Genomic DNA, 12,927 nt, shown 5'->3' with positions numbered 1-12,927 from the left:
ATGAAATCAGATTTTCCTCTCAACTCAAGAGTCATAAAACCGTAGAGAGTTCTCTCCTAGGTTTTCTAGCAAAGTTTCTCAACTTTGCCTTGGTTCCTCAAGCTTCCTTCACAAGCTTTAGGAAGTGGTCGAACCTCCTCTAGGACTTCTCCTCCATTGAAGGTTCTTCAAAGGAGTTTTCAGAGGTCTCAAGGTGTCAACCTCAAGAAGCATCACGGTCCTTGCATGGAGACTTGAAGAAACAACATTCTTCTCCAAGTAGCTCCATCAGAACCCCATGGCTGGCTTTTCATCTGAATCCACTAAGCGCAAAACTTTAACCAAGGGAAAAGCACCTCTCATACAATTCATAGCATTTTTCCAAAACCCCTTATCTGTAACCAAATTCTCTATAAACTTTCCATCCTTGGTCTTTGCTAATTGACTAGAACTCCATTCTTCAGATGTAAACATTATAGTTAATGGACCCTTATTCTCATTCAAGCATCCCAAGGTTAAGTAGGAAATAGCAAAACGAGTCAAGCCAGGTCTAATCAAGTCACCCCCCTTAGTAAATTTATGCAATAAAGCAATAAGACTTGTTCTACCATAGATGTATGATGTGATCCTTCTACTACTTGCAATTGTTTCACTATGAAGTGGTATCTTTTTCTCAAAATCTTCAAGCATTAAGTCAATGCAATGAGCTGCACAAGGTGTCCAATACAACTTAGTCCTTTTCTTCATCAACATTTCCCCAGCTGCCTTGTAATTTGCTACATTGTCTGTGACAATATGAACAACATTTTCTTCCCCAACCTCTTCAACTACATCATCTAACATCTAGAAAATTTTGTCAGCTGTCTTGCATATCTTGGATGCATCAATAGACTTCAAAAAAATTGTTCCAAGTGGACTATTTACTAAAAAATTTAATATAGTCCTCCTCCTCTTATTTGTCCATCCATCTGTCATTATTGTGCATCCAAATTTTTTCCAATAAGTTTTATGATCATCTAAAGAAAGATTGGTCATTTCGACATGATACTTTAAGTATTTTACCCAAATCTCATGGTAGGATGGTGGGTCAAATCCTGGACCGTGTCGAGCAACTGATTCAAACATTTTCTTATATGCTTCACTATTGGCTGCATTAAAAGGGATAACATTCAAATAAAAAAAATAGAGCAATGTCCTGACATGCTTCCTCCCTCAAATCCTTCTTAAAGATCTTGTTGATTGTCATTTGAGAGCTAACTTTTCTCTTGAAAAGATTTTGACTACCAATATCACCACCTTCTAATTGAGCAGCAAAACTACTACCTATTCCTTCAATGTCACCGGATTTTTTTAGGAGATTTTGTTGCAATGATGAAACAATACCCAACATTTCTTTTTTAACATCTTCAGGTACCGATCTACATGCCCCAACATCTTTGGATGTTCCTGCTAAATGATGTTTCAAACGATAATCCCCTCCTGTAAATGTCTTTTCACAAAATTTGCACCTGACTTTTCTTGCATCCCCATCAACAGAAACATCATACTTCCATGCCACATCAGTTTTCATTCCAGCGGCATTTTTATGCAATTTTCGTGGTGGTTCATTTCCTTGAGTTCCTTCTCCTGATGCCATTTTTTCTTCAATAGTTTCAAACAAAAACTAATAAAAATAAGAAATTAAATGAGAAAAACATTAGTGAAGGAAGAAAAGAATTTAAAAAAGGAATTAGTTGAATTAATATAAAAGAAAGGTTAAATTATTCAATTTTATTGATTTGATATTAAATTAAAAAAAATTATATTTATTTAGGATTTAACATCAAAAAATAAAAAAAAATCATTGAATTACTATATTTATTTAGGATTGAATTTTTTAAAAAAATTAACATATTTCACTATTTTTTAAAATTCTTAAAAAAAATTATATAATGCTTAATTAATAAAGAAAAAATAACAATACTTCAAAAGTAATACATTAGTTATTTAAAAAAGAAAAATTTTTAATTTTTAAATCATAGAATTAATATATTTATAAAGCAAAAAGTTAAAGAAAAAATTATGTAAAAAAAATTAAATAAATTATTAATGGTGAGAATGGAGACATTCATATTTTTAAATATGTTTGAAACTTAAAATTAAAAGAAAAGAAAGAAATTAAAATATTTTTAAAAGTTAAAAGTTAAAAAAGAAAAAACACAACAGGTAATGTATAAAACTGTAGATGTAAAAAAAAATAAAAGAAGATAATAATTATATACTTAAATCATAAAAGAAAAAAGAAAAAAGAAATAATATAATAAATAAAAGAAAGGTCGAGAAGTGCACAAGCCACAAAGATCAGTGTTGTTCTTCTTCTGTTGTTGTGGTTCCGTTTCTTGTTTTCTTCTTCTCGGTTCCGTTTTCTTCTTCTACGTTTCTGCTCTTCGCGGTTCCGTCTCCGGTCTTCTGTCGCTATCGTGCGTCTGACTCCGTGTTGTTCTTCTTCTGTTGTTGTCGACTGCGGTACTGCGTTCTTCTTCTTCTTCTACTGCAAATAAGTGTTCTTCTGGTGCTGCGGACTCGCGGATGCAATAATATAAATAGGAAGTAGAAATTAGGGTTTTTCTGTCGAAGATCTTCAGGTGCGATTTGTTCTTTATTTTTTCGAATTGTGAAAGATCGAAGATCCCACGAATCACGCGGAAGATCGCGATTTTACTTCGATCTTATTCTGCCCCGATTATGCATCCGATTTAGCACGAAATTTTTCCGCAAACCGTAAAATCGTGAGATTTCACGCGTTGGGTCGCGATTTTAACAACACTACGTCCGACTCCGTGCTGTTCTTCTTCTATTGCTGTCGAATGCGATACTGCGTTCTTCTTCTTCTTCTTCTACTGCAGATAAGTGTTCTTCTGGTGCTGCGGACTCGCGGATGCAATAATATAAATAGGAAGAAGAAATTAGGGTTTTTCTGTCGAAGATTTTCAGGTGCGATTTGTTCTTTATTTTTTCGAATCGTGAAAGATCGAAGATCCCACGAATCACGCGGAAGATCGCGATTTTACTCCCATCTTATTCCGCCCCGATTATGCATCCGATTCAGCACGGAATTTTTCCGCAAACCGTAAAATCGTGCGATTTCACGCGTTGGGTCATGATTTTAACAACACTGTCATATACATTTTCATCATTTTTCAAAAAAAATAATCATCATGTAAATACATCCAATTTTTACCGAGATGAGGGACAAAAGCAATATATAGGACTTTCATGCCCTATATTTTTTCACGATGATTACAACATGGATCTAATAATAATCGTCTCAATTTTTCGACATCAGGACCAAGCATAAGAAGATCGTATACCTATTTCATCATTTGTCGAAAAAATTAATCATCATGTAAATACAACCAATCTTTACTGACTAGAGGGACAAAGGCAAATATATAGGACTTTCATGTCCTATATTTTTTCACGATGAATACAACATGTATCTAATTATAACCGTCTATATTTTTTGACATCAAGATCAGACATAAGAAGATCATATACCTCATTCATCATATGTCGAAAAAATAATCATCATGTAAATACAACCAATTTTTTCCGAGATGAGGGACAAGCAAATATGTAGGACTTTCATCCCCATATTTTTTCACGATGAATACAAAATGCATCTAATAATAACCGTCTCAATTTTTCGACATCGGGATAAGGCATAAGAAGATCGTATACCTCTTTCATCATTTTTCGAAAAAAATAATCATCATGTACAAACAACCAAGTTTTACTGAGATGAGGGACAAAGACAATATATAGGACTTTTATTACCTATATTTTTTCACGATGAATACAACATACATCTAATAATAATTGTCTGAATTTTTCGACATCAGGATGAGGCATAAGAAAATTGTATACCTCTTTCATCATTTGTCGAAAAAAATAATCATGTAAATACAACCAAGTTTTACCGAAATGAGGGACAAAGACAAATATATAGGACTTTTATGACCTATATTTTTTCATGATGAATACAACATGCATCTAATAATAATCGTCTCAATTTTTTGACTTCAAGATCAGGGATAAGAAGATCGTATACCTTTTCATCATTTTTCGAAAAAAATAATCATGTAAATACATCCAATTTTTACAGAGATAAGGGACAGGAAAATATATAGAACTTTCATGCCCTATATTTTTTCACGATGAATACACCATGCATCTAATAAAACCCGTCTCAATTTTTCGACATCAGGACCAGGCATAAGAAGTTCCTATACCTCTTGCATCATTTGTCGAAAAAAATAATTATCATGTAAATACAACCAATTTTTATCGAGATTAGGCACAAACGCAAATATAAAGGACTTTCATGCCCTATATTTTTTCACGATGAATACAACATGCATTTAATAATAACCGTCTCAATTTTTTGAAATCAGGATCAGGTATACGACTTTTGTGACCTATATTTTTTCACGATGAATACAACATGCATCTATTAATAACCGTGTCAATTTTCAACATCAGCATGAGGCATAAGAAGATCGTATACCTCTTTCATCATTTGTCGAAAAAAATAATCATCAAGTAAATACAACCAAAATTTACCGAGATGAGGGACAAAGGCAATATATAGGACTTTCCTGCCCTATATTTTTTCACGATGATTACAACATGCATCTAATAATAATCGTCTCAGTTTTTCGACATCAGGATCAGGTATAAGAAGATCGTATACCTATTTCATCATTTGTAGAAAAAAAATAATCATCATGTAAATACAACTAATTTTTACCGAGATGAGGGACAGGCAATTATATAGGACTCTCATGACCTATATTTTTTCACGATGAATAAAACATGCATCTAAAAATAACCATCTCAATTTTTCGAGATCAAGATCAGGCATAAGAAGATCGTATATTTCTTTCATCATTTGTCAAAAGAAATAACCATCATGTACATACAACCAAGTTTTACCGAGATCAGGGACAAAGGGAATATATAAGACTTTTATGACCTATAGTTTTTCTCGATGAATACAACATACATCAAATAATAATCGTCTCAATTTTTCGACATCAGGATCAGACATAAGAAGATCCTATATCTCTTTCATCATTTGTCAAAAAAAAATAATCATCATGTACATACAACCATGTTTTACCGAGATGAAGGACAAAGGCAATATATAGGACTTTTATGACCTATATTTTTTCACGATTAATACAACATGCATCTAATAATAAGCGTCTTAATTTTTCGACATCAGGATGAAGAATAAGAAAATTGTATACCTCTTTCATGATATGTCGAAAAAAATAATCATGTAAATACATCAAATTTTTACCGAGATAAGGGACAGGAAAATATATAGAACTTTCATGCCCTATATTTTTTCACGATCAATACAACATGCATCTAATAATAACCGTCTCAATTTTTCGACATCAGGACCAGACATAAGAAGTTGGTATACCTCTTGCATCATTTGTCGAAAAAAATAATGATCATGTAAATACAACCAATTTTTACCGAGATGAGGGTCAAATGCAACTATAAAGGATTTTCATGTCCTATATTTTTTCACGATGAATACAACATGCATCTAATAATAACCGTCTCCATTTTTCGACATCTCAGGATTAGACATAAGAAGATCGTATACCTATTTCATCATTTGTAAAAAAAATGATCATCATGTAAATACAATCAAGTTTTACAGAGATGAGGGGCAAACGCAATATATTGGACTTTCATACCCTATATTTTGTCACGATGAATACAATATGCAACTACTAATAACCGTCTCAAATTTTCGACATCAGGATCAAGCATAAGAAGATTGTATACCTCTTTTACTATTTGTCGAAAAAAATAATCATCATGTAAATACAATAAATCTTTACCGAGATGAGGGATAAAGGCAACTATATAGGGCTTTCATGCCCTATATTTTTTCACAATGAATACAACATTCGTCTAATAATAATCGTCTCAATTTTTCGACATCGGGATCAGGCATAAGATTATCGTATACCTCTTTCATAATTTGTTAAAAAAATAATCATCATGTAAACACAACTAATTTTTACCGAGATGAGGGACAAAGACAAATATATTGGACTCTCATGCCCTATATTTTTTCATGATGAATATAACATGCAAACCGTCTCAATTTTTCGACATCAGGATGGGGCATAAGAAGATCGTATATCTCTTTCATTATTTGTCGAAAAAAATAATCACCATGTAAATACAACCAAGTTTTACCGAGATGAAGGACAATGACAAATATATAAGACTTTCATACCCTATATTTTTTCACGATGAATACAACATGCATCTAATAATAACCGTCTAAATTTTTCGAAATCAGGATCAGGCATAAGAGCATCGTATACCTCTTTCATCATTTGTCGACAATAATAATCATCTTGTAAATATAAGCAATTTTTACCGAGATGAGGGACAAAGGCAAATATATAGGACTTTCATGTCCTATATTTTTTCACAATGAATACAACATGTATATAATAATAACCGTCTCAATTTTCCGACATCAGGATCAGGCATAAGAAGATCGTATACCTCTTTCATCATTTGTAAAAAAAAATAATCATGTAAATACAACCAATTTTTATCGAGATGAGGGACAGGAAAATATATAGGATTTCATGCCCTACGTTTTTTCACGATGAATACAACATGCATTTACTAATAACCGTCTCAATTTTTTGACATCAGGATCAGACATAAGAAGATCGTATACCTCTTTCATCATTTGTCGAAAAAAATAATCATCATGTAAATACAACCAAGTTTTACTGAGAAGTGGGACAAAGGCAATATATAGCACTTTTATGACCTATGATATTTCACGATGAATACAACATGCATCTAATAATAACCGTCTCAATTTTTTGACATCAGAATCAGGCATAAGAAGATCATATACCTCTTTCATCATTTGTCGAAAAAAATAATCATCATGTAAATATAACCAATTTTTACCCAAATGAGGGACAAAGGCAACATATAGGATTTTCATGTCATATATTTTTTCACGATGAATACAACATGCATCTAATAATAACCGTCTCAATTTATCAACATCAGGACCAGGCATAAGAAGATCGTATATCTCTTTCATCATTTGTCGAAAAAAATAATCATGTAAACACAACCAATTTTTACCGAGATGAGGGACAAAGGCAAATATATAGGACTTTCATGCCCTATATTTTTTCACGATGAATACAACATGCATCTAATAATAACCGTCTCAATTTTTCGACATCAGGATCAGGCATAAGAAGATTGTATACCTCTTTCATCATTTGTCGAAAAAATAATCATGTAAATACAACCAATTTTTACCAAGATGAGGGACAGGCAAATATATAGGACTTTCATGCCTTATGTTTTTCCCCGATGAATACAACATGCATTTAATAATAACCGTCTCAATTTTTCGACATCAGGATGAGGCATAAGAAGATCGTATAGCTCTTTCATTATTTGTCGAAAAAAATAATCACCATGTAAATACAACCAAGTTTTACCGAGATGAGGGACAATGGCAAATATATAAGATTTTCATACCCTATATTTTTTCACGATGAATACAACATGCATCTAATAATAATCGTCTAAATTTTTCAACATCAGGATCAGGCATAAGAGGATCGTATACCTCTTTCATCATTTGTCGACAGCAATAATCATCTTGTAAATATAAGCAATTTTTACCGAGATGAGGGGCAAAGGCAAATATATAGGACTTTCATGCCCTATATTTTTTCACAATGAATACAACATGTATATAATAATAATCGTCTCAATTTTCCGACATCAGGATCAGGCATAAGAAAATCGTATACCTCTTTCATTATTTGTCGAAAAAAATAATCATGTAAATACAATCAATTTTTATCAAAACGAGGGACAGGCAAATATATAGGATTTCATGCCCTACGTTTTTTCACGATGAATACAACATGCATTTACTAATAATCGTCTCAATTTTTCGACATCAGGATCAGGCATAAGAAGATCGTATACCTCTTTCATCATTTGTCGAAAAAAATAATCATCATGTAAATACAACCAAGTTTTACCGAGATGTGGGACAAAGGCAATATATAGGACTTTTATGACCTATGATATTTCACGATGAATACAACATGCATCTAATAATAACCGTCTCAATTTTTTGACATCAGAATCAGGCATAAGAAGATCATATATCTCTTTCATCATTTGTCGAAAAAAATAATCATCATGTAAATATAACCAATTTTTACCGAGATGAGGGACAAAGGCAACATATAGGATTTTCATGCCCTATATTTTTTCACGATGAATACACCATGCATCTAATAATAACCGTCTCAATTTATCAACATCAGGACCAGGCATAAGAAGATCGTATATCTCTTTCATCATTTGCCGAAAAAAATAATCATCTAAACCCAACCAATTTTTATCGAGATGAGGGACAAAGGCAAATATATAGGACTTTCATGCCCTATATTTTTCACGATGAATACAACATGCATCTAATAATAATTGTCTCAATTTTTTGAAATCAGGATGAGGCATAAGAAGATCGCTCTTTCATCATTTGTCGAAAAAAATAATCATCATGTAAATACAACAAAGTTTTATCGATATAAGGGACAACTACAATATATAGGACTTTCATGCCCTATATTTTATCATGATGAATACAACATGCAACTAATAATAACCATCTCAATTTTTTGACATCAGGATTAGGAATAAGAAGATCGTATACCTCTTTTATCATTTGTCGAAAGAAATAATCATCATGTAAACACAACCAATTTTTACCGAGATGAGAGACAACGGAAAATATATAGGACTTTCATGTCCTATATTTTTTCACGATGAATACAACATGCATCTAATAATAACCGTCTCAATTTTTCGACATCAGGATCAGGCATAAGAAGATCGTATACCTCTTTCATCATTTGTCAAAAAAATAATCATGTAAATACAACCAATTTTTATCAAGATGAGGGTCAGGAAAATATATAGGACTTTCATGCCTTATGTTTTTCCACGATGAATACAACATGCATTTAATAATAACCGTCTCAATTTTTCAACATCAGGATCAGGCATAAGAAGATCGTATACCTCTTTCATCATTTGTCAAAAAAAATAATCATCATGTAAATACAACCATGTTTTACCGAGATGAGGGACAAAGGCAATACATAAGACTTTTATAACCATATTTTTTCACGATGAATACAACATGCATATAAGAATAACTGTCTCAATTTTTCGACATCAGGATAGGCATAAGAAGATCGTATACCTCTTTCATTATTTGTCGAAAAAAATAATCATCATGTAAATACAACCAATTTTTACTGAGATGAGGGACAAAGGCAATATATTAGACTTTCATGCCCTATATTTTTTCACGATGAATACAACATGCATCTAATAATAACCGTCTCAATTTTTCGACATCAGGACCAGGCATAAGAAGATCCTATACCTCTTTCATCATTTGTCAAAAGAAATAATCATGTAAACACAACAAATTTTTACCGAGATGAGGGACAAAGGCAAATATATAGGACTTTCATGCCCTATATTTTTCACGATGAATCCAACATGCATCTAATAATAATTGTCTCAATTTTTTGAAATCAGGATGAGGCATAAGAAGATCGTATACCTCTTTCATCATTTGTAGAAAAAAAATAATCATCATGTAAATACAACCAAGTTTTATCGATATAAGGGACAAATGCAATAAATAGGACTTTCATGCCCTATATTTTATCACGATGAATACAACATGCATCTAATAATAACCGTCTCAATTTTTCGACATCAGGATCAGGCATAAGAAGATCATATACCTCTTTTATCATTTGTCGAAAAAATAATCTTGTAAATATAACCAATTTTTACCAAGATGAGGGACAGGCAAATATATAGGACTTTCATGCCTTATGTTTTTCCACGATGAATACAACATGCATTTAATAATAACCGTCTCAATTTTTCGACATCAGGATCAGGCATAAGAAGATCGTATACCTCTTTCATCATTTGTCAAAAAAAATAATCATCATGTAAATACAACCATATTTTACCGAGATGAGGGACAAAGGCAATATATAAGACTTTTATGACCTCATGTAAATACAACCAATTTTTACCGAGATGAGGGACAAAGGCAATATATTAGACTTTCATGCCCTATATTTTTTCACGATGAATACAACATGCATCTAATAATAACCGTCTCAATTTTTCGACATCAGGACCAGGCATAAGAAGATCGTATACATCTTTCATCATTTGTCGAAAAAAATAATCATGTAAACACAACCAGTTTTTACAGAGATGAGGGACAAAGGCAAATATATAGGACTTTCATGCCCTATATTTTATCACGATGAATACAACATGCATCTAATAATAACCGTCTCAATTTTTCGACATCAGGATTAGGCATAAGAAAATCGTATACCTCTATCATCATTTGTCAAAAGAAATAATCATCATGTAAACACAACCAATTTTTACCGAGACAAAAGAAAATATATAGGACTTTCATGCCATATATTTTCTCACGATGAATACAACATGTATTTAATAATGACCGTCTCAATTTTTCGACATCAGAATCACGCATAAGAAGATCGTATACCTCTTTCATCATTTGTCAAAAAAAATAATCATGTAAATACAACTTTGTTTTATCGAGATGAGAGACAAAGGCAATATATAAGACTTTTATGACATATTTTTTCACGATGAATACAACATGCATCTAATAATAACTGTCTCAATTTTTCGACATCAGGATAGACATAAGAAGATCGTAAATATTAGACTTTCATGTAAATACAACCAATTTTTACCGAGATGAGGGACAAAGGCAATATATTAGACTTTCATGGCCTATATTTTTTCACGATGAATTCAACATGATTCTAATAATAACCGTATCAATTTTTCGACATCAGGAGCATGCATAAGAAGATCGTATACCTCCTTCATCATTTATCGAAATAAATAATTATGTAAATACAACCAATTTCCCTAAGATCATTGACAAAGGCAAAAATATAGGGTTTTAATGCCATGTATTTTCTCTCGATGAATACAACATGCATCTAATAATAATCGTCTCAATTTTTCGACATCAAGATGAGGCATAAGAAGATCGTATACCTCTTTCATCATTTGTCAAAAAAAACAATCATCATGTAAATACAACCAAGTTTTATCGGAAAGAGGGACAAAGACAATATATACGACTTTTATAACCTATATTTTTTCACGATGAATACATGCACCTAATAATCGCATCAATTTTTCGACATCAGGATGAGGCATAAGAAGATCTTATACCTCTTTCATCATTTGTTAAAAAAATAATCATCATGTAAATACAACCAATCTTTACCAAGATGAGGGACAAAGACAAATATATAAGACTTTCATGAACTATATTTTTTTACAATGAATACAACAGGCATCTAATAATATTTTTTAAGGAGATAAATTTAATAATTGGTGCTGTAAATTTAGTTATCATTCTTCTTTTCTCTTTTGTACTTATTTTGTAAATAAATTCTCTCTCTCTCTCTTTAAGTAAAAGATCTCATTTGCTATTTCTTTTATTAAAACTATTACCACTTTTTTCCCTTTTAAACCAACAAATTTTATTCTAGAAATATGTTAGTCATAAATGTTATACATTTTTATTATTAGTTAAAATTGATTATTAGTTGTAAAATCACAAGTAAATAAAAGGTAAAATCACGTAATTTCATAATTTCTTTTGATAAATTTTAGTTAATAAAAACATAAAATTACATTTTAAGGAATATGTTAAACAGTTTGTTCCCAACAATTCCTCATCCAATTAAATGAATTAATAAGGAGAATCGATAATAGGACGTTTGGGACTATTTTTGGTATAAAAAATTTATAAAAAGTGAGGATTTTAATAGTTTAATAGTTAAGTATAAGTCACTCTCAACCAAAATTATTATTATTATGATTTTTTATATTTACTTCTTTTATAAAAATAAATAATTTATCATAAATAAATGTTTGCCATTAGATGATAAACCCTAAACTTTAAAGCTGCAAAAATTTCTAAATATTTTAATAAAGAATTGGAAATATTTTACCTAATATTTTACTTCACTTTTAGAACAAAAATATAATTTGTATTTATCTATTTATTTATAAATTAATACAGTGTTCGTTATTGCCTTTTTAGATGAGTTTTTATTTAATCTATTTTAAAATATTTTATGCAGTCACTATAAATAAGATAAAATACTATTGAATATCATATTGGGAACCTATAAATAATATATTAATTTATCTAAATATTAACTCTATATTTTTTTTTTAATTTGTGTGTTTGATAATAGATTTAGAGATGAAAGGAATTCATATATATATATATATATATATATATATATATATATATATATATATATATATATATATATATATATATTTATATATAAAGTTGGACTCTAGATCATTCTCATGATAGTGTTTTTGTGGTAAAGTGGGATATAAATGGTTCCCAAAAACTATATTATTGAGAATTTTTTGAAAATAGTTATCAAACATGAGACACTAAGATTCTCACTTTAAGATAAATATTTTATGTACTTTACGTTTCTGATTTATAAATTTTTTAATACAAATATTTTAATAATTGAATTCCTTTAAATTTTTTCATAAATCTAATTTGTTATTAATTAGTTAAACCTTTGAATATAATTCATTCACCTTAATTGTTTAACTTATTCATTCATTTGTTGGAAAAGTTATATTATTTTCTATTTCAATCCAAATTTACTTAGTAATTATTGTAAGTGACACAAATAAACTTGACAATTAACACACAAAAAATACATTATTTAG

General features: G+C 30.6%; 1 protein-coding gene across 1 annotated transcript; it reads right to left on the bottom strand.

Annotated features, from left to right (window-relative positions):
• Positions 1-267: 267 nt before the first annotated feature.
• Positions 268-1,615, bottom strand: LOC145958126 (uncharacterized). The gene is made up of 3 exons (XM_083074603.1): positions 1,180-1,615; positions 1,042-1,127; positions 268-822 (listed from the first exon to the last, which is right to left on the bottom strand). The coding sequence occupies exons 1-3, from the start codon at positions 1,613-1,615 to the stop codon at positions 268-270; spliced, it is 1,077 nt and encodes a 358-aa protein (XP_082930729.1).
• Between the last annotated feature and the right edge of the window lie 11,312 nt (positions 1,616-12,927).

The sequence above is a fragment of the Cajanus cajan genome, chromosome 5 (genome assembly GCF_000230855.2).
Source record: "Cajanus cajan strain Asha chromosome 5, NIPB_CcT2T_4, whole genome shotgun sequence".
In the NCBI taxonomy this organism is placed as follows: domain Eukaryota; kingdom Viridiplantae; phylum Streptophyta; class Magnoliopsida; order Fabales; family Fabaceae; genus Cajanus; species Cajanus cajan.
The sequence above is the reverse complement of the archived record's forward strand: the minus strand, read 5'-3'. Positions and strand labels throughout refer to the sequence as shown.

Excerpts from the sequence above, each read along its gene's own strand:
- LOC145958126 (XM_083074603.1), bottom strand. The coding sequence starts at position 1,615 with ATGGCATCAGGAGAAGGAACTCAAGGAAATGAACCACCACGAAAATTG. Across the intron at positions 1,128-1,179 it reads GGATTTGAGGGAGGAAGCAT|CCAATAGTGAAGCATATAAG; the intron begins GTCAGGACATTG and ends CTTTTAATGCAG. Across the intron at positions 823-1,041 it reads CATCCTACCATGAGATTTGG|ATGTTAGATGATGTAGTTGA; the intron begins GTAAAATACTTA and ends AAAATTTTCTAG.